Here is a 23,184-nt window from a genome sequence, read left to right on the forward strand (position 1 = left end):
AATCAAGTTTTAGATTAGATTTACGACAAGCCAATAGGCAATCATCACAGATACAGGCCTGAAAAATACGATGATTTGATTATGACTTTCATCTTACAAATTCGAATTTTTCAATTTTTCTATCCTCATCATTCAACTTTATAAATTTAGGAAAACACATTAGTAATTTTCCAATAAATGATCTTTCTTTGACGCATTTATCTTTTGATTGCGATAACAACAGTTTCTAGCTGTAGGTGACAAATTACAAACATTACAGCTAAGTGTTATATATATAAGTTATATATATTGCGATAAATGCCTGTAGGAATACGTCTATAATGACTCGGTACAACAAGAGTAAGTTGCACACGACGTACGTGTTAAATATTACTATGATTTGCGTTTAGATCTTTGAGTGTTCATTTCTCTTTATCGACGATTGTTAAACTGAACATTCAATGCTTCCCATATGTAATAGTATCAACGATAAGATCACAAAGTTACAAAGTATAGCCGAATATAACCGAAACGTCCGCAATTTGTGACTAAAAGGACGCTTCTGGCGTCCAAAATTATACAATAAAATGGCCATTTGACAGTTCTTAGCTGAGCATTAATTCGATTAAAAGGCGGGCCAATAAAATCAACGGATATCGTCTGATAAATAGTCTAAAATATGCATATATTAAGTCCAGGTGCCGCATACGTCATGCGAGGTAGTTACGTAATCTTCCAGGCGAATCATGTGGATACATGTATGCATGATTAAATGTAGGCAGGATTGGGTGTAAATCTAAGCGTTTAAAGTAAAAATAACGCAAACGATTATAGAACTATTTGTTGCAATATTTTCTATATGATCCTTATTCTCGTCTTTGTGTTTTCTGGACGCTTAGAACTGATAACAAGAACAAAATCAAGGAAATATGTTCAGTAACGAAAAATAAAACAAACATCAATAAAACGCATAAACTTTTCGTTCCAGTTTTTCCGCCAAACCCTTTCTAGAAGTGTAATAGTATTCATACCTGAGGTGTCCAGAAGAATCTTTCCATCCCTGGCGAACGTGCACTCTTCTTTACAAAGTTTGCTCCCTCACGTTTTAATTAATCGGATGCTGTGATGCATCCACGCCACAGGCGCCATTATGGCAATTCATCACACGTGTCAATGAGGGCCTCTAGCAGTTCATGGAATTATTGCAGGTACTTGAGGGGATTTTTACATGCAATAATTTCACCGACTGCTAGAATTCACTTTTGATACATGGCACAGAGGGTCATTAGCCTATGTATCCTTGATGCTGATTGGTTATCATCACGGCAACGTTTTTGAGTCATTGAGCCTGATTGGCTAATACAATTCCTCGTTCGTGGCGTGTCACTTTACGACCAAATATGGGCTACCGACTTGAAACCATAAAGCCGCTTTACGTAAACAACTGAATTTACGAAGGATTTTCGGACGAACGGGACTATTGCGGGCAATAATGTTCCCCCAGATAAGCTACAGAGTTGTAAGAACTGCATTTACAGAGAAAGGGAGCCGATTTATGAGGTTAGGAGAGGTGAAACTGCTCGGCAACGGCGTAATATTACTACGCACAGGGGAGGGGGGCATTATGTAGGGATGGCTTTCAGCACCAAGGACAGGGATAGCTTCAGTTTGAACCTGGTCTTTTCTTCATGACAACAAACTGAATATTATCACACTGACGAGGAATGTACGAAGGAAATCAATTTGTGAATTTTTCGGTGTCATTCTCAATATCATATCAATGGAAACAGAGTCTCTGCCAGGCGTATAACTATGGCAATCCCCAAGCTGTTACGATTTTACCTTCCACCATGCATCTGCTTGGTTTCCATTCATATGGTAATGAGATCGACACGGAAAATTCACTTCTGCAAAGACTGTGACCACTTCTGCAGATGATTGCAAAATCACGTTTTGATGTATAACTTAAGAATAATATAGAATGGTTTATTATTCGATACAAACTCATCGCAGCTCATGAGCTGAATTGTGAGTTCACATGTACATATACAAATTTCTAAAAGTTGACATATACAATCGGTCTAAAAGTTTGCAAATGGCGATCAGGTGACAATACATATTTAAAAGATGTAATACATATTTAAAAGAAGCGATATATATTTTTAAAAAAGATACAATACATATTTAAAAGATACCAACTAATTTTCGAAGATACCAATAAATTATCTAAATGCCACAATTGTCTAAATGCCATCGTTTAACAGGTTTACAAACTGTAGAGGACTATTTTGGTAGCAATTAGTACTTGTTGGCAATGGGTCATATTTGTGACTCCCGCATATTTGTGACACACTCACAATTACCAATGTCACAAGCTTCAATAGTCCTATCATGGAATGCAGCTGATTTATATAATTTCCCCATAAATTATGCAAATTACATCCATATTTGCATAATTGTCACATGATTATATCAAGCATTAGCATCATGTAAGCTACCTACATACCAAAAATCATGATGATCTGTCAACCATTTGCTGAGTTATCCTCTTTTGAATAATTCAAAACAGGTAGCCCTGCAGTTCCAGAGCAAGCCAGTAGGGGGCCGAAACTCATGTCACTTCTTCCTCAGCACAAGAGCTAGTCCTACCATCCCCATTTCGTCACCCCAGCATGTCTAGATCATGAGATATCAAAACTGGAAGTTCAGCTGCAGTACCATAACAAGCTGCTAGAGGCTCCAAAATCTAATCATTTCCAGGTCTCATCAAGACATACCATCCTACCAAGTATCAAGACAATCCATTTAAAGCCTTATAAAGTTATCGTGTCTACAGACACACACACACATGAACACCTCTGAAAACATAACCTTCTTGTCGAAGGTAATAATGTGCGTATTATTCATCTCTATACTCCAACATATCTCTACTTCCAACATAAATTGGAAACCAAACCAATGGAAGCTTTATGATATATATATATTAGCTGATTACACAGAACTGAGTCAATATTTTCTTCTTGACTAGCCCATCTTATCATAACTCAACCATTTTACTACCAGTGGTAAGAGATGCATATTAAGTCTTAACACTTACATGTAATTTGATTCATTTCAACAGGCAGTAACTATGACACAAATTACACAACAGCTCCTGTCTATCCATCAAGTCATTCATCAAGCAGCTATAGAATGGGCCTCCTAGTTTTTAATTCATTCATTCATTCATTCGTTCTTTATTTCAGGTAAAAAAACCCATATAACACATTGTACATTATACATCATTAAAATAATACAAAAACTCTACAGACATACAAATAAAACAGGAAGAAACCTAAAAGCATGATAAATGGCTTAATAGTATGAATAATAATATGATAATAGTATGAATAATAACTGGCTTAATAGTATGAATTTACGTCATCTACAGCATGTCCTCTTCATAGACACTTGGTTTGAAGATTTCCTGAAAAACGACACATGAACTGGCATTTATAATTTATAACATCCATATCTAAATCACATAAAAGCTAAAACTGTGTTGAAGTTGTCCTGTCAAAGAGCCAATTTGCATGTCTTTTGAATGAATGACTGAATGAATGATATTAATTGTGCCATGCAGGAGGTGACAGTCCATCTCTTGTACTGAAGTCTCACTTTTAATATTAAGTCTTGTGGTGAATTTTACCGAGGGGTTTGGCCAGATTTGTATGAGGGACTGCAAGCCCTTTTTCCTAAGGGGTAATCAGGCCGTTTTAGACTTTGTAATTCGTAGGCAGCCTCCGCAAAAATCAACGTAAGTCTTAATTGGACATTAGCCGCAAATCGTAAAGTCGGAATCAGCTCTGAGACTTTGACGTAATTTGTAATAGGCGGCGAAAATTTTGCGTAATTCGTAATCACTACCCCCCCTTGCAGGCCCTCTTGTATTATTTGTATTCTCTCTTTATTCTCTTTATATCAATACCCTTTAGCCAGAAGGCTTAAAATCTTCTAGGGTTCAAAAACATACATGCAACAGATAACATAGTAAAAACACATGCATATAACACAAAATTTACACTATACACATATACTACTACATATACATTTACACTGAGTATATACAATGTACAAAATTAAAAATGAAGATTCAAAATCTAAAAACTAATCACTGAAAGTCTTATTGTTTGAACATTTGGCGGATAGCTCTTAAAGATAGCTGTGTATGCCCATGGGAAGCCTTGGTGCAAACCACATAAAGCTTATAGAAGATAGATTTTTAACAATAATTACCTTGTTCAGTGCCAACATGCCACTAAAGATCCCTTCCAGAGAGACAGCGGCTGGCCGGTGGTTTGGGCTCTCCTGCCAACAGGACAGCATCACCTGGTACCTGTATGTTAACATGTAATGTTATCACAATTACATACGTATTGTTTAATGTAGTTTTAGGACTCTTGGCACATACATTGTATGACAAGGTGTAACAAAGTTAACACACATGACATTTGAAGATATTTAAAATATGAATGTATGGACTTGGCACCAAGAAGAAATTAGTAAATGAAGAAGGACCCAATCTAATCTCTTTAAAGAGCAAGACAACCTCTATTTCACATGCAAAAGCTTCTACATTGTTTGCTGAAGACCTACATGTAGGCAGTCATTGGTACATGTCTTCCCTTCTGCAATGTAGATTAAGATATTAGGCCACACCAATTTAATTTGTTAGTTCTCTGATATTTTCAGAAAAAATATGAAGCGAAAGGGCAAAAAAATGAATAAAAACAGGTCTAGGCGTCCTAATATAGCCGCAAATGCTACTATATGAGCCATGAAGTAGCCATAACAACACAAAAGTCAGGGTTAACAATGAATTGTGAACCTTTAATCAAACCACTGCATTGATAGATGGGAAAACTGTGACAACTAGGAAGAAAAGGACTTTCCTCAACTGTTAGGGACAAAATATGAGCATTTTTCAGTTGTCAATGATTCTAAACCAAAATTGTTTTTTTTTTGCAAATCAGAAAAAAACAAAGAGGCAAATCCGAGAACCAACAAATTAAATTGGTGTGGCCTTATAAGAATGTGGTAGATGTATGTAGGCTTACACAGCATCGCTGCACCTGGATGGCTGTGCCATGCGCTCCTTGTTCCTGATGAGGTACCGCAGCAGCTTCTGTTGGGAGGTGATGTAAGGGTAGGGCGTGGCACCTAGAGTTGCCATCTCCCACAGCACGATGCCAAAAGACCAACTGCAGAAAAGATAACAACAGTCAGATCCCAGTTCACCATCGTTTTTCAGCAAAATCATTGGCAATGTGTCTTTTCGTAGTTAGGCCACAGCAAGTAATTTCTATGGATGACATCAATGCGCTCAATACATTAATTTTCGCCTGATTTTGAAAAAAAAAAAATTTTGTTGCCTTCTGACAGTGGTCAACATGCCGAAAATGGGCAAAAAAAGATGCCGAAAGTGGATGGCAGATAACTATAAAGAGAGGAGACAAGAGAGGAGACAAGAAAAGGCTCTGATTTAATGTTATGTTTCTTACTTTGATGCAGTGATACATGTATGTGATGTTGGCTGTGTAGATGTCAGATTTTCTCACTGAATCGAAATTATTTGTACAATGATTGAGCCAAATTTTAAAACGCAGGAACCTTGTTTTTTTTGGCCCGCCTTGTTTTTTGCTTGCATTAGATTTGGAGTCTGCGGAGGATGTCATCCAATAAATGTTTCTAAAATAGACATTAGTCACAAGCATCTGTCTGTATTACTAACATCCTTCATACTTGTTAAGTGGTAAGATAAAGCCATGTTAACTCACACGTCACTTTTGCTGGAAAACTCATCATCATACCGCAGGCACTCTGGAGCCATCCATCTCCAGGGGAGGGGGTCTTCATTCTGAAAAATAACAAAAAACAGAGTACATGACTTTGTACATTATATGTTTAGTCAGTTAAAACTATTGGTCCAACACAAAAAAGTTCTCTCACTTTTTTTTTATGTTGGACCAAAAGTTTTAACTCTAAACATGTAACTACCAACACAGATGAACTTTCATGATAGAGTACATCATAAGTCATAGGTACAATTAGTGTTTGTATTGGGTAAATTGCTCTGTTGCCACTGGATTAAAGCCTTTACCATATGAATGTATCAAAATAACAAACAGTTAATCCATGCAAGTCTGTTCATCTTACACCTCAATATACATGTATATACACAAGCAACAATATTGTTGAAGGTGAAACTTTTTTGAATGAAGTATGTCATCTTTTCCAATTTTAACTAGAAACAATAAGATTGTCTGGTGGGGTCTTGTGGCATAGCGGCGGAGTGCTCGACTCAGAACCAAGAGGTCCTGGGTTTGAATTCTGACATGTCACTGATCTTGTGCCCTTGGGAAAGACACTTTGCATGACGTTCCTCACTTTGCTCAGGTGAAAAAAAAGTTTGTCGTTTTCTATAGAACCTGGTCCTGACAATTCGTTACCTTTGTTTCTGACAGCTCCCGGTAGATTCCACAGGATAGACCAAAGTCGGACAGTTTTGCCACATTGTCGTTGGAAATGAGGATGTTTCTGGCAGCCAGATCCCTGTGAACGACCTGAACACAGCATCACATAACTGATGATAATCCTTTTGCCCAATTTATACCTGCTCATGATACATGGCATTCTTAACATTGATGCTCCTATACACATTTCAGAGCTGTAGACTATTTTCTACATGAATATATAAATATGGGCAACTAATATGGTCTCTCTCTCTCTCTCTCTCTTTATATATATATATATATATAATAAAGGTAACATTTGCAAAGAAAATGCATAATGTTTACCTTCATATATGGTCTGCTCTGTTAATTCTTATTCAAACACATTCATGTACATGGTCAGACAAGAGTCTAAATCCCTCCTGCTATAAAATTGCAACATGATGTAACCCAACACTACCGGTAGGTACCATGGTGACAGACGGTCTGGTTCAGGTCATTGACCTCATTGGTTTGGAGAAGAAGAAGAAGAAGAGGAAACTTAGAAAACGCAATATGTTTTCCTTCGGTAAACATAATTAGAAATGTACAGTGTATAATGATGTGGAGACAAGAATACGGTATGGTTTTGTGGCGGGGGATATTGTGTTTGACTCACCTTGCTTCTGTCCAAGTAGGCGAGTCCTGACACCACGTCCCTGGCATAGGACAGACACTCCCGACCGAAGGATGACGGGATAGTTGCCTTCATGTTGACAGCTCTTAACAGTCCCTGTAGATCCCTCTTCCCGACATACTCCAACAGAATGTAGATCAGACCTAGGAGGAAGGGCCATTTGTCTGTTCGATCATTTTGAATCATATTTATCCTATTGTTAAACTGATTAACCATATTACACAGTGTGGTTGTGTGGTATGTTTACCTGTGTGTGGATGGTGTTCAGTACCAAGGAGAGGTATGTTTACCTGTGTGTGGATGGTGTTTTACCTGTGTGTGGATGGTGTTCAGTACCAAGGACAGGTATGTTTACCTGTGTGTGGATGGTGTTCAGCACCAAGGACAGGTATGTTTACCTGTGTGTGGATGGTGTTCAGCACCAAGGACAGGCATGTTCTACATGTGTGTGTGTGTGTGTGTGTGGATGGTGTTCAGCACCAAGGACAGGCATGTTCACATGTGCGTGTGTGTGTGTGGATGGTGTTCAGTACCAAGGACAGGTATGTTTACCTGTGTGTGGATGGTGTTCAGCACCAAGGACAGGTATGTTTACCTGTGTGTGGATGGTGTTCAGCAACAAGGACAGGTATGTTTACCTGTGTGTGGATGGTGTGCAGTACCAAGGACAGGTATGTTTACCTGTGTGTGGATGGTGTTCAGCACCAAGGACAGGTATGTTTACCTGTGTGTGGATGGTGTTCAGCACCAAGGACAGGTATGTTTGCCTGTGTGTGGATGGTGTTCAGCACCAAGGACAGGTATGTTTACCTGTGTGTGGATGGTGTTCAGTACCAAGGAGAGGTATGTTTACCTGTGTGTGGATGGTGTTTTACCTGTGTGTGGATGGTGTTCAGCACCAAGGACAGGTATGTTTACCTGTGTGTGGATGGTGTTCAGCACCAAGGACAGGTATGTTTACCGTGTGGATGGTGTTCAGCACCAAGGACAGGTATGTTTACCTGTGTGTGGATGGTGTTCAGCTACTTTGAATACTTGCTCAGACCTAACATCTATGGACAATGAGATGAATACAACACATACCCTTGGTGAGGATGATGCCACACAACTGAATGATGTTAGGATGACCGCCGTCTTCGGTAAGGTCCAGCAGAACCTTCAGTTCCCGCTCGAAACTGTACTTCCCTGTGCTTCGGACGTTGTCTAATTATAAAGAATTAAAAATTATAAAGAAGTATATCAGAAATATACCATGTGCAGCAGTGTTTCACGACTTCTGTGAATGAACATGTGACAAAGGCAGTGTTGGGCGTGTGGGAGTCTTATTCGATGCCTAATCGTTCGACCGTAGAGGCACCACAGATTCATCTGACAACCATTTTTCTCCACCCTTAGCTTAGGGTAAGAGGTCTTCATACAGGCGCCTATACTTTGACTTTGTTTTGTACTTCTCTGGGATATGGTGTGGTCTCTGAATGTGAAGATGAGAAATCTTATTTTGTCGGATGGTATCTGTATCTGTATAGCCGGTATAACGGCCCTTCGGCATAACACACCAGCTTCACAGGCACGCGGCGCGGCGGCAGCTGGCTACATTACTCTGTCGGATCGACTTGTTACACCTTACCCTTGAACATCTAACTCTAGACATTGTTTAAAGCTATCTAATGACAATACTGTAATTGGTGACGGTGAGTCAGCGATAGTTCTAGCAAAGAATGAATTCTTGAACACCTCAAGCCTTGGTTGGTAACTCTGGTACTTGAAGGCATGGTAAAGGATGGTAAAGAAAATGCAAAATATTAAACTGACCTCCACGTAAGCCCTTGGCAGCTAAGATGCTACTGGTTCCTCCTTCCTTCACCTGGGCCCTGACCACGTGACCAAACTCGCCCTGCCCAATCTGATCAAGAAACGTGACGTCACTAGGGTCCTTCATCCACTGGCTTTGACGGACTCTGTCCAAAAGATCCTGTAAAAGACATCAGATATTTTTCACCAACTTGTTGCTGGTCTACTGTTATTACAGCTTAAACATGGATGATATCCTCTAGGAATCCCAAAACTGATGCGAACGTGCGAATAAAAAGAAGTTGCGTTTTATGAAATCTACGTGGTTATGAAGGTCGAACAAATGATATGGCATGGCGAATAATCTACTCTTCAAATTAATTTCTTTGCATTTTCGTTTTTTGTTTGATTTTGGCATTCTACTACATTGGAATCGTTTTCAAATATTTTTTTCAACTTTCGGTATATATTTTCTCATTTTGCAACTGTTTTGTACGATTTACAGTGTGGTTGGAAACTTTTTTTTGGGGAAACGGCCGAAAATTCATGCGCACGTGGATGACATCCATATAATCAAATCAACATGGCCTAATCAATCAATCAATCTAAACGTTGATTTGACGTCAAAAGCATATTTTATGTCTTAATAAGAGCAAGAAATTGAACACTTTAAATTTGATTACAATCAACATGTCGTCCACGTGGCATTGTGCATCACTGAATTGCATTGAGTTTCACACGTCCCAATGTAACTGGTACATGTACTAATATCAGTTACCTCTGAAAGACCAAAGGAGTGTTTTTGTGGAGCACGCCTTCTGAGCCAGTACACTAGAACTCCAGCTGCCGCAACCACGACAAGCAACACGACTACAGCTATCACAGGTGTGGTCCAGTCGTCTGCGGACTGCGCATTCGGAAGAAGAGCCGTTGGTGCTGGTGTTGAAGTAGTGACCCCTGTAGGTGGTGGTAATGTAGTCTCTGTTTGGGGGAAAAGATATTGATGATGACTGGCTTATTATTCACATAAACATACAGGTTAAAACTCTGTGGCAGCCTAAATCGCTGAATTGCCAACTTCTTACAATTTAAAGTCTTGAAGAATGTTATTAATACAGGCTCAGACTACATATACATATAAAATACAATATCAACAGTACAATAAAACTATTCGGTAAAAAGTACGATAAACTAACAGTACTGTAAATCAAACAAAACAGTTGCAAAATGAGCAAATATATACCGTAAATTGCAAAAAGATTTTAAAAAAACGACACCAATGTCGTAGAATGCCAAAATCAAACATAAAAAGACGAAAATGTAAAGAAATGAATTTGAAGAGTAGATTATTCACCAAACCATACTGTGTCATTTGTTCAACCTTCATAACCACATAGATTTCATAATGAAAGCAACTTTTTTTTTGCAAAACTTTTTTTTATTCGCATGCGCGCATCAGTTTTGGGGTTCCCAGTGGATGTCATCCATATATTCAATTTAAGCAACATGGCCTTACCACAAGTGTCCCCGGTCCATCCTTGTCTACACACACATCCGTCGAAGCGGTGACACAGTACAGAGTTGACGGAGCAGTCACAGCGCAGGTCGCAGCTAACTCCCCGCCAGCCAGCCGTGCATTCTGTCGGTAAGGGTGGAAACATTACAGCTAACTATGGGATGATATACGCCATTCTTTTTACAAAACCAACCCCAAAGGAGTGAGGTGTCGTTTTGGCTTGCCTGTCTGCATGTCTGCCTTTCTGAGTCTTTTCTAGATCTCTCTAAACGTGTGCGCGTGTTAGTGTTAGTGTGTGTGTGTGTGCGTGTTAGTGTGTGTGTGTGTGTGTGTGTGTTTACAATTCTCATTTTACACATTGGTGACTGCTTAAAAACAACCTCATATCATTTTAGGTATGGACAGAGCCCATAGCTCCACCCCTCAGACGAAAACAAGAAATGCAATATGATAACGGAAATACATGTGTATGAAATTGTAACAGACCCGTATCCACTCTGTCAATGATGACAAATGAGATTCAACCATAGTGGTAAATGTAAATGTCAGGTCGGTCTGGTAATTTTTGCAAAAGACACGAGGCAAGCACACAATAAATCTCCCACCTGTAACATCCAGCGTTACTGTGTCAGAGTCAATACTCCCGTCTTGGCTCCTCGCCTCACATGTGTACTCTCCATTGTCTGCATCCGTTATATTATCGATAAAGACACGGCTGAAAATGAGGGGAAGGAAAAAATACAGACGTCAGAAATATACTAATGATATTACACTTTATGAAGCTATTACTACTGACGGTTTGAGGAATGGTGGTTTTCAGGGTACGTTGTCAAGTTAGCTATATAAATTAAATACAGAAACGACATATGTTATAACAGATTTGAATTATATTAGACCTGTAATTCCAGACCTGAAAAGGACAGACATGAATCAAAAGATCTGGAAGACCGAGAAAAATTACTTGAAGCTATTGAAATCTTATTTTTTTTGTGCGGATGTCTCGTTTCCTCTGAAGTCGTAGACTACAAGTAAAATAGTCTATCTGTTCACATAATTAAACATTATTTCACTGCCACTTTCAATCGCTCAAGACCATGCTAAGATACTGGTAGCATACGATCACGCAAACATACATGTAGGACAGACGGGAAACAATGGGAACACTGGCTTAATCTCCAAGCAGATCCTAGGGTCTCAAAAAATAGAGTTTAAAATTGGCCAGGCAGTACCCAATTGGCCAGAGAGGGTAGCGAAGAAAAAATGGGCCATTATATATATATATATATATAGGTAGCGAGAAAAAGTCGTTACTTATATATATATATATATATATATATAAGCTAACGATCATTCACCCACAATCAATATATATATATATATAAAGCTAACGATCATTCACCCACAATCTCTGCTTGTAGAGTAGTACTTCATTACATGTAATTAATTTTGTCAGTGATCACTTTTTCTCACAAATTCAGTTATCAAATCTAGTGCAGCCGGAATAAAAAAGGACTGTCAATTTACCGTTAAGCATTGTCTGCCTCGTTGAATTTACCGTTAACCGTTGCCAGGACTCCCCCATGCAGACCCTCATTTAGCATTGCTATTGCTCTGGACCTACCTTTCTATGTATGTTGGATGCTGTACTACCGAGTAATTCCGGTTCAGCACTTCATCTCCAAATCGCCACGTCACCGTCCTGTCTCCCATGTTCACCACCTCACAGACAAGTGTGGCGCTCTCCGTGATGTACAGCGTGTGCTCCGGCTCTATCCTAGCCGTCACTCGTATGTCAACTGTAACCAATGGCAGCATGATTTGTTTTTTGATGAGGCCGTGTTGATTTGATTATATCCTATGGATAACATCCGCGCGTGCATGAATTTTCGGCCGTTTCCAAACAAAAAAAGTTTTCAACCATACTGTAAATCGTACAAAACAGTTGCCAAAACAGTTGCCAAAAAAAAGGAAAACGATACCAATGTCGTAGAATGCCAAAATCAAACGAAAAAGATGAACATGTAAAGATATGACATTTAAGAGTAGATTTCATAATGAAAGTAACTTTTTTTCTTTGCCAAACTTTTTTTTATTCGCACGCTCGCATCAGTTTTGGGGTTCCCAGAGGATGTCATCCACATAATCAACTCAGCATGGCCTAATGTACCAGTTTGTGTGTTTCTGACAATCATGCTTTTTACATATGTCAGATTGTACCTCCAAAGACTTGATAGCAGAACGCGTTATATGATCTTGATGTACATGTAAATAACATATGCGTCCACAGAACGAACCTATGTAGCAGGTAGGCCCAGTGAAACCGATGGGACAGTGGCAGGCCCCGTTGAACGGGTGACAAGTCCCGCCGTTCTGACAAGCACAACTTCCCGTGCAGCTTGCTCCGTAATAACCTACAGGGCAACCTGAAAATATAATGAACAGATAAAATACAAAGTGGTCACCTTTTCAGCTTTGACTTTGTTTGAGTTGTGTTTTACCTCCATGAAAAATTCTGCACATTTTTAGTCAGCATAACTTCAGAACGCCTTTATGGATTTTGATGATATTTGGTATGTTGGTAGGTCGTAGGAAGACAAAGGTCAAGGTCAAATATGGACATTGCAATTTGACAAGAAATGCAAGAAAATGTCAAAGCAGGACACTTTCACATACCTAATGTCATGCAAGAATGAACATATAGTAGATAAAGTATGTAGGTATGTAACTATGTGTTTCAAGAGGAGAGAAGAAACAATGGTTATTAGTAGATAGACAATAGTACACAGTGTTATCTTAATAGATAGAATTTTAATATTTGGCGTTAGAACGTAATGTTGAACTGTTCTGTACTAATGTCTCACATGCTCTGGACAACATATGGTCACATGTGCATTCAGTCCATATGGACAGGAATATGCAATAAAGATTCATATCATATCATTATTATGCTATGCGCTCAAATAGTTTCAATGACAGATACCTTCGTAATCGACAGTCAAGTCCATACTCAGCGGTCTCCAATCGTTCACCTCCCCGCTAGCGGAGACCTGGCATTCCCATGTATTCCGTGCATACGGACCCCTGGTTTCTTTTGTCGTCAAATAGTTCCCAGTGAATCGCAGATGAAAATCGTCGCTCCCGTCCACCTGAGGCAACGTACAAACGGCTCTAGTAGTAAAAGTAACTATATGTACATCACCTGATGTCAGAAGCAACCATCATATTTATGTTTACCGAAGGAAAACATATTGTTTTTACTCAGTTTCTTCCTCTTCTTCTTCTCCAAACAGCGACCTCTGACCTGACCAATGACATGATTTGTTTACGTCTGTCACCATAGTGACTGGTGTTGGGTTACATAATGTTGCAATTTCACGGTTTCCTCTGCTCCTGTCACCCTATACTAGTAGTATATGTATGTGAATGTGTTTGAGTAAGAATTAACAGAGCAGACATGTCCGAAGGTAAACATTATGCACTTGCTTTGCAAATGTTACTTCTCTAGTTACTTGACTTATCGCTATTATGCTACCATTACCAGGCGTACGTGCCAAACGATGATCACGAGATAGCTGAAATAACACCTGAAGTTAGATATGTAGGGCTCACTCCACAACAAGTCGAAATGACCCTTTATCATCATCAGTAAATGTATCATGTAGTGCAAAAGCAATTCACATTCATAAAACTGGTGTGGATAGCACTTATCTAACTGGCACACAAAATACAGAGTTAATCACAACATATCATATCAATAATGTACTGCTAAAATTTGTATTGGTACCAAATACGAGATACTGACTTTGTCGAAGGTGAAGAAGTTATCAGGCGCATATTGGTCGTCCGGTACTCCGGGAAACTTGATGATGCAGCCGTACGATTTCTCCTCTATCTTCTCCAGTCCTGGCAGGTCACTGGAATCTGCCAAGATCTTTACGGTGAAGCCCAAGTGACCTGAGCGGTATATATACAAGAGGCTTTTATTACCTTCGCCAAGAATTGACGAAGGTTATGTTTTCCTGGCCGTGTGTCTGTGTGTCTGTCTGTGTGTCTGTCAACAGCATAACTCAAGAAAGCTTAGATGGATTATCTTGATTTTTGGTAGGTGGATAGGTCTTGATGAGAGCTCGAAATGATAAGATTTTGGACCCCCTAGCGGCTTGTTATGGTACTGCAGCTGAACTTCACTGAAAGTTTTTGAAAGTTCATTGAAGGTAAACATCATTAAACTTAATGTATTCAAATTAGGGCATCATTTGCATAATTTATGAGGAAATGCTAGAATGGCATTGTTTGTTAATATAAGACTTTTGGTTGAGAATATGATAAACTGATATAATTTATGAAAATTAGGATGCTATTTGCACAATTAGGGGGAATGATCTATAATTTGTCAGCCATAAAGATTAACATCATTCAATGGCGAAGGTATGAGATCGGGGAACTCTAGTTTTACAATGTATCGATAGCATTCTATTCATCTGTAGTGTAATGGAAAGCTTGGTCATTTTCTTAAAAGAGGAACAACATGTTCAAGATTTTTAATCATCACCATCAACATCTAGGTTTTTTACAGATGATATTGCATAATCCCTAAAATAATTTTGACAACAATTTCACGTGATTATGTGGTATTGAGCTGGCCATAGTACGTGGCAGAGTGGCGATAGGCAGCCCTGTGTAAAATACAAGGGCCACATCATGCCCGTAGAAGAACAGGAAGAACCCGCCCACAAGGCTCAAAGGTCCACTTTTTGGTCCACATTTTATGTAAAGGTCCACTTATTGGTCCACTTTTTATGTAAAGGTCCAAGATTTTTCTTGAAAAGATGGACTGGAATCGTAGAAAAACTGCTCCCTTTGTCATTGAATAAAATTTATCTTGATTTTTTCTTGGAAATCCTCTCAAAAACGCACGAAATGCCATTTTAGAAGGTTCATTTTTCACAATTTTCCGGAGGAGCATGCCCCCAGACCCCCCTAGGAACTTCGGCGCTCGCCTCGCGCCTACGGCGCTCCAGGTCCCCCCAAGCAGTGGGAAGAACCCCTCAATTCAAAATCCTGGCTACGGGCATGCACATTTTCCTTTGATTTCTAGTCAAATCAGTCCATACAGAATCTGTGTAGGTCGCACGTAACATACATATATACTCACACAGATGGTCGTCTGTGTCGAGTCCGTTCGTCAAGTCGGAAGATGATACAATTTTTGTCCGCTTCTCTCCGCTGTAGTATCGAACTGTCACGGTAAGTCTGAACGGACCTACCAGGTCCTACCGAATAAACATCAACAAACCAGTCAACAATAATACTTACAACCGGGCTACCAACAACAACAACAACAAAGACAGACTTTAGACATTCTAACGTAGAAATTGTAAAATCATGATGGGGTCAGGATATCAAATATTAGCCTTTGTGGCTTTTCTTCCACCCCTTGCACGTTTATTTCAATCTTTGTTTTGTATAACTTTTGTTATGTATGTGCTAATAGATAATAAATAAAAAATAACAGACAAGCTTATTAGGCAATAGACTAGATTCACAATCAATTGTAATTAATTGAATTAAACGAAAACCTGTATCTGCACAGTCTTGTGGATAGAGGAATTTATCTTGAATGTGGAAATATCCAATCTTACAGCATCATAGGCACTAACACACCCCCTCCCTTCCCACCCCACATGGCACGTTCGTAGCCTTGACTTTGGTCTGCCTAAATTTGCTATGACAGTTTAACGCATGGCAGTTAATGACACCGTCTTAGCTCCATAGTTGTCGGTGGCGTGGTAAAATTTGACTACAACAACTAGGGGTTAGAACAAGACCACAGGTAGCCTGGTATCCAGTGATTGGGGGTATTGGGGTGTTCAGGCAGGTTGTGTCTTCGGGGGCTCTAATAGCTTCCCCCGCCCAGTGCAACAGACCGCCCCGGTAGGAGAACTACGCTAACAAGAAACAGTATGCTTGGGGATTTGGTTTCCCCCAACACGTGGAGGGCTAATCAATCTCTCGTGATATACACACCGGGAAACCTATGTGAGGCGGGCGGGACAGAGCTCTTTCAGTCCCGACCACGATCAGACTGAATACCAGGCTAGACCACAGGGCGAATGGGAAAGAAACCTCCTCAGACGATGTACATAGATTATATTAGGTAATGATCGATGACGTGGGTCCAAATTGAAAACAGAATTCACACATTCGTCACGATCTGCCTATCTTTTCATCCTACCGTGAGTCGTGTCGTCTTGCAAGTGTTACTTTCAAGTGTTACTTAAATTGAAACGTCATTGTACGTTCGAACTGTACATAAGGTTAGGTAGGAATGTTTGGAATTGATATACCAACGGATCTTAGTATTAACTGTCCTCACAAGTACTAGTTAGAGATGTATGAAAATCGAAAGCAGTATGTCTTTACTTCCGGGTTCGTATCTGACTTTCTTCGTGTGTTGTCGTTCTTACCTGTGGTGATCTGGTACTGAACACACTTTGGGGTGGCAAAGAGCACGTGTTGTTGAAGATCTGACAAGAAAAATGACAAAAAAAATTAATTTAGTGCTCCGACGTGGCTTAAAATTGTCCAGTGTGCAGAACGGTAGTGTAACCCCGGCCCCCCTCTTTGCCCCGACTGGGGTATTCTGAGGTAATTTACTGAGAAACAATTTTAATGATTATATGCGTGTTTCATACATGATCTGTAATGTTAAACTGCCTCTAAAGAAAGGTGACCTATCACAAAATACAAGACTTGAACTTGTCGTTCCCAACACTAAATATAAACATTCCATTTCCTTTTCAAGGAAATCCCTCAGTTAACAACTAAATTATGATATATATAAGTGTGTCTGCATCGAAAATACGATAGGAGCCCAAAAGCGTGCCTGTTCGTGGTCTAGTATACTCCTAGTGAAGCCATTCTCCATACAATGTCGCGACTACATGTTAATTTGAAGGGCTTCAGGTCAGGTTTTGCCCTTAACAATTTACCAATACGCAACAGTTTGTAATCTTTATCCTCGGACACTCGACCAAACATTACCACTACTCACCTTGTTTTGGACTGAGCTAGGGGTGGATATGGTGGCGGTCTGTACGGGAACACCGCCTGCACACGCCGCCAGAACGAGAAGAAAACGTCCCAAGCGGGAGGCCATGTTTTGGCAGGTTAAAAAGGCGTCGCGAGTTGTGTAATTCTACACCGTATTCATCTCGAAACACCTGGGCTACCTCGTCTATCAACTTACGTTGCCTCGGGTGTCGGGCGCGACTAGATCATTGAGCAGATGCACGTCATGTTTCATCCTTTGTACGTGCAATCAGCACAATACGCAATTCTTATGTATATGACAGTCTGACCTACTAGTATGTTACGTAAATGTAAAGCAGTGAAGTTTTCTAGACATCACTAAGAAGAATTTAGACGAACGTGTAAGTCCCCGGAATATCTGTTTTATTTCTCCTTCCCATGCCCACCCCCTTTCAAAATCATTTACTTATACTTAATATACATCTCTTTGCGATCAGTTGCCAAGTTTGGAATCATCTATTACTGACGTGTATGATGAAGTACAAACGCCTATACAAGAATATAACACTGCGTCACTGGGCAGTTTTAACATCTGTGGATTCCTTACGACCATTTTTTACGGTAAATGACAATACGATAAATGGGCAACAGCACAAAAACATTTGGGTATCAGTGAAGGATGGCAACATTGCCTTTTCGCGCGCCCACATTTTCCGGGCCAGTACACCTGAATCGTGTGACGTCAGATGTGACATTGTTAAGCCTCTTATTTGCATAGTGGGAACTCCCCACCGTCTACCTGCAGCAGTTAGCCGCTGTATGTGTCACAGTGACTCATATCTTTCATGATCTGTCATTCAAACGCCAGGGGCAACACTAGTAGTACTAAGCATCATTAAGACCAAGAAAAAACTATTCTTCTTTTAACTTCCCAAAACCCACAAATTTTGGAAAAGGTGGGACATTACGTCTTCCATGGTTTACAGAAGAGAAGTCAAACCCTTCAGACATAGTTTTAGACATAGTTATAGTTCTAGACTGTCAACGTTATCATGTAGACTTCAGTTATTTTATACCCTATTCCATTGTTCTTTTATGTTTTGTAATTTGCAATTAGCCCCCGGGCAAGAATATTTTAATTTGCAATAAACTTTTCAATTAAAGGCACCGAGTCTTTATTTTATATTATTATACAAGCATACCCCTTTCTCACCAGAACCAGGGAGTTTTAAAGCTCCTTGCTAGAACGTGTATGAAGTGTGTGAAGTGTAACACGCATGAGACTGTCAGTGAGTAATAATACAGTTCACATCGATCCTTACTTGTTTCTAATACAAATCGATATTGGTGAAATCATCAACCTGTTTATCCACATGCTTATAGTGCTCAGGGTCATGCAGACCACCCTTTCTCCTAGCTGGGGCACAGCCTTCAACATTTTCACTGCGCTGTGAACAAACCAAGACAGAACTGTCTCAGGTTACACCTTCAGGAAGTATCGTTAAGGAAGGTTGCTAAGGATAGACGTCAATGGCCTGTTAATGGCCTAGAGACACAAGGAAGTCGCGAGCTGTTTTTGTGTAATTTGATGACTCTCTACCCGCAGGCTAGAAATATCCTTAGCCTAACATAAAGGAAACTTACTGCCTGTGTGATTACCCAACACTGCACTGGAGCCTGGTAGTAAACACACTCAGCTAAATTTGTTGCAAGTCCTACATGCAATTTATTTCTTCTTAAGATACCAAAATATCTCTACCGGTAGTCGCTTTAGAGAACTGCTCAAAAGAGCAGAAAACTGAAACTTATAAATCCCTAAGAAAAGATTAAAAAAATCTTTTGATACACAATCTCATTTCTTTATCATTATGACTACAGTATATTGCTGCATGATATCTGTGTTGTTCAGCTATTATCACAGAGCTGAAATAAAATAGACGTACCTATATTTCTATTTTGAGTTGATAGAGCCCTGCCCTTGGCCCATCTCAAAGGCCTGTGAGGTAAACTCAGTCCATGCCAGTCTGGAGATGGTGAAGGTTGCATTTGCAGCCTCCATGCTCTCTGTCCCATCCATGGACACAACAGGGAGGTGTAGCTGTGGTAGTGGCGGGGGCATAACAAGGCTAGTCTTGGGCTGTGACTGGCCCGTGCACTTGTGTTCTTTCATATACTTCTCCCTGGTGAAACCTTTACCACAGCTAGGGCAGTGGAACTTGAAATCTCCCGTGTGAAGCTTGACATGGTCATTCAGGTGGTCCTTCCTGTTGAACCCCAGTGAGCAGTATGAGCATTTGTATGGCCTCTCGTTGGTGTGGGTCATCAGGTGGTCTCTGAGTTTGTCTCTGCGCGTGTACGCCCTGTCGCACATGTGACACTTGTGGGGCTTGTCGGTGGCGTGTACTGTCCTGATGTGCCTGCCTAACTTGTTACTGAGCTTGAATCTCAGTCCGCAGTGGGGACAGATGTGGTTCCGCTGCTCCGAGTGCCTCTGCAAGCGGTGACGCCTCATGGCATCGCTGGACTTGAAACCCCTCCCGCACTCCTCACACAGGAAAGAATTCTGGTCGTTGTGGCTGACCATGTGACTTTTGAGAAGCTCCCTGCTGGTACAGATCCTCCCGCACACCTTACACATGTGGCTGTGACTTTCCTCAGCCATGTGTCTCTGTAGAGCTTTGTATCCCCTGCTGCGAAACACACAGTTGGGACAGGAATACTTTGCATAGTCTCTCCAGGTGAGCTTCACCCCTTTCTCAATCTTGTGTTCACTTTCTTGGTGCTTCTGTAACTCCATCTTGCTCACAAAACAACTTTCACATGTCCTACATTTGTAAGGCTTGTGACTGTGGACAGCCGTGTGCTCCTTAAAACTTTCTATGGTTTCGAACACTTTCCTGCAGGAGGTATCCTCACACTGGAACGTCCTCCTAAGCCCATGAGAGCTGGATAGATGCTGACTGAGCTGGCAGGATGTTGTGAACCTGGCTTGACAATGGGTACAAGTCAGCTTAGTTTTAGTACTTTCCTTAAGGTTTGAGACTTCTGCTTTCTCAGGTGAATCTTCAGGATATGTTACGTCCGACCAGCTCTGTGCTTGACTCATAGTTTCCCATCTCATGTTGCCTACCAATCCAGGCCCTGATCCTAACCCGTCATCCTGGTTTGCTGTATCGCCACCCAGGATTGCTCCAGTTGACAGAAGTTGAGAGAAGACCTCTGCAGGATCTCGTCCCAAGTCCGTCTCAACCCTGCCTGGCCTTAGATTTTCTTCACTGCTCATACTTTCAATGACTCCCTGTATAGATGCTATTGTGAGTCCACTGTTACCTATTGTGTGGCCTTCATTACTACATGCTGACTCTCCAATCTCATAACTTGAGGAACTAACCGGAAAACTATTGGAGTTGGCCTCTTCGATTGGTATAGTCTGGCCTGAAGGCTCTGTTGAGGGCACCCAGGCCATGTGGAGGTTCTCTATGTGGGTTTTCAGTACAGTGTTGTCCTGGAACTTACTGTGGCACAACAGGCACTCAGCACTCTTGTTGTGGCTGTGGAGATGCCTGTTCAGAGACATACTGTGAGAGACGAGTTTGTGGCACACGGGACACTCCACGTCTTTGGTTCGCTTGTGGTTCTTAGGTCTGCGAACGACCTTTTCTTCTTGCTCCACAGAAGGCTCCGATTTCTGTGAAAGTTTCAATCTCCCTTCTGACTCTACCTTCGTCTCCAGCTGCTGTTCTGTTCTGTTTGGCTGTTTGTTTGCAGGCTTCCCACCATGTGAGTCCTTCCTGTGCTGCCGTAGAGCGGCGAGGCTTGGGAACGTGACATCAGACCTGCAGAGGGAACATCTGAACCCTTTTGTACGAGTCTTCTTCTCTCTTACGCGCTCTCCTCCAGTGTCATCGCAAGTCACTGTAGCAACACCTTCACCCTCTACTTCCTTAGGACATTGCTGAAACACAAAACCATTGCTACTTTCACCTTCTGTTGGAGACTCAGGAATTTCTGTGCTGCAAACTTCCACACAAACAAAGGAGCAATGTTCACACTTGTAGTACATTTTGCGATCAGATGAGCTACGAAGTGGCACAACCACATGTTTTCCAGTACAATGTCTCTTCCCAGAGCACTCTGTACCCCCATGTAGAGCCTCTCCTGGTGTAAGTGTAACATCTCCAGGTGAAGAAGTGCCACATGTGGGTCTATCTGTAAGGCTTCCACCTTCTGCAGGCCTCAAAATGTCAGGCTGGTTCCCTGACAGCCACTGAAAAGGAACACATCAAACAAAGAATGAAGATTCATTAGATTTTACACTACAGTAGTGTCATTATTACAGGAAATATTGTGCAAAGTTGACTGCTTGGAGCACCTTTAAATTTGCTGTAACTACATGTAATTATCTTCATGTATTGCCTTTCCATCTAACAATAACAGTTACGTTTTAAATTTCCACCCTTCATCTGCTTCAATGCTGGTAGAATGACACGTACACATTCTTTTTTATTAATGTTCGTTTTTTCAAGATATATACAAGATACAAGATCTCTTTATTGGAAATAGCAGTGTTGCCACTGAATTAAAACCAATTTACAATTCAAAATAAGGAATTCATTAAAAGCTGGAATTCATTAAAAGCTGGAATTCATTAAAGTTCACAAATATGGACAAATTATACACACACATTACAAAAAGAGGCAATTGCAAGTTACTGTCCGTGCTGGTTTACAAGTCTTGTCATGTACATGTACGGCACACAAGAGTTCAAGTACCGCTTTGCTTTTTTTATTAACGTTCGTTTTTTATTAACACGTTCACTGCAGTTGAACCATTCCTAACTTTTAAACTAAAATTCACCAATTTGCCGACGAGTGTGAAGTTTTCTGACAAATGGCGCGGTCTCTATTGGTAATCATATGAGCGTGTGAGGTACGCAGAGACGCCGTCGGACAAAAGGGTGTGGTCCCTTTTGACTTGAAATCTGATTGTTAATGTACTCCGAGAGACACGATCACAACTTAGTATTTCATATAAAACTGAGGTGAGTTTTATTGCAGTATGTTCGAGAAGAGTATGAAACGTATCACAAAAAGGGGAGGTTCAACACACTTTATTATTCCACAGATTTTCCGAATAATCGGTATGTGTTCAAACATCATATCATATAGTACACCGTACATTCATTTGATAACTTTTTTTCAATTGTATTGTCAATAAATAACAAGGCCGAAGTGTCCCTGGCATGTGGCCAAAACGTCCACCGCATGTGGCCGAAGTGTCCTAAAATGTCCATGGACGAAATGTCCTGCTTCTGTACAAACTATGTAAACAAAGCTGCTTACGTACCTCTGACATCATGTCCATGGTGGCTCTCACATACACGTCTTCACTGTTGTGTTTTGTCCGGTGAGTTACAGATCTGTTGAGACTGCAAAAAAGGCAATAAAATCAAGCTGATTCAACATATGTTTTAATAGTTCCTCGTCTATATACAAAAATTTTGTACATTATGTAGGTTTCTCTTGGATGGGGAGGGGGGCAGCCGTGGTATAACGTTCCCCTACATGGATTATGTCAGTAAACAATTCAACGTACCCACATTTTCTAGTATCTGTCTTGGGTCACCACAGAGGGTCGTTGTCCCAGCCATTCATCCATAATTTCACCCAGAACCAGTCATACTGGATTTGAAACTTGCA

At 40.5% G+C, this 23,184-nt stretch overlaps 2 protein-coding genes across 2 annotated transcripts; both read right to left on the minus strand.

The window, feature by feature from the left end:
* Window positions 1-3,351: 3,351 nt before the first annotated feature.
* Window positions 3,352-17,869, minus strand: LOC109473864 (fibroblast growth factor receptor 2-like). The gene is made up of 18 exons (XM_019773982.1): window positions 17,508-17,869; window positions 16,921-16,980; window positions 15,609-15,726; window positions 14,256-14,407; window positions 13,434-13,599; window positions 12,748-12,876; window positions 12,075-12,249; window positions 11,059-11,168; window positions 10,454-10,576; window positions 9,716-9,918; window positions 8,959-9,118; window positions 8,230-8,349; window positions 7,129-7,289; window positions 6,468-6,581; window positions 5,796-5,875; window positions 5,076-5,219; window positions 4,255-4,354; window positions 3,352-3,445 (listed from the first exon to the last, which is right to left on the minus strand). Exons 1-18 carry the CDS (start codon window positions 17,610-17,612, stop codon window positions 3,404-3,406), a joined length of 2,262 nt encoding a protein of 753 aa, XP_019629541.1. The 5' UTR covers window positions 17,613-17,869; the 3' UTR covers window positions 3,352-3,403.
* Window positions 17,870-18,767: 898 nt separating this feature from the next.
* LOC109473863 (zinc finger protein 729-like) lies at window positions 18,768-22,909 on the minus strand. Its single transcript, XM_019773981.1, has 2 exons — window positions 22,832-22,909; window positions 18,768-21,752 (listed from the first exon to the last, which is right to left on the minus strand). Exons 1-2 carry the CDS (start codon window positions 22,847-22,849, stop codon window positions 19,437-19,439), a joined length of 2,334 nt encoding a protein of 777 aa, XP_019629540.1. The 5' UTR covers window positions 22,850-22,909; the 3' UTR covers window positions 18,768-19,436.
* Window positions 22,910-23,184: the final 275 nt, after the last annotated feature.

Source organism: Branchiostoma belcheri, unplaced genomic scaffold (genome assembly GCF_001625305.1).
Source record: "Branchiostoma belcheri isolate BF01 breed outbred unplaced genomic scaffold, Haploidv18h27 scaffold3, whole genome shotgun sequence".
In the NCBI taxonomy this organism is placed as follows: domain Eukaryota; kingdom Metazoa; phylum Chordata; class Leptocardii; order Amphioxiformes; family Branchiostomatidae; genus Branchiostoma; species Branchiostoma belcheri.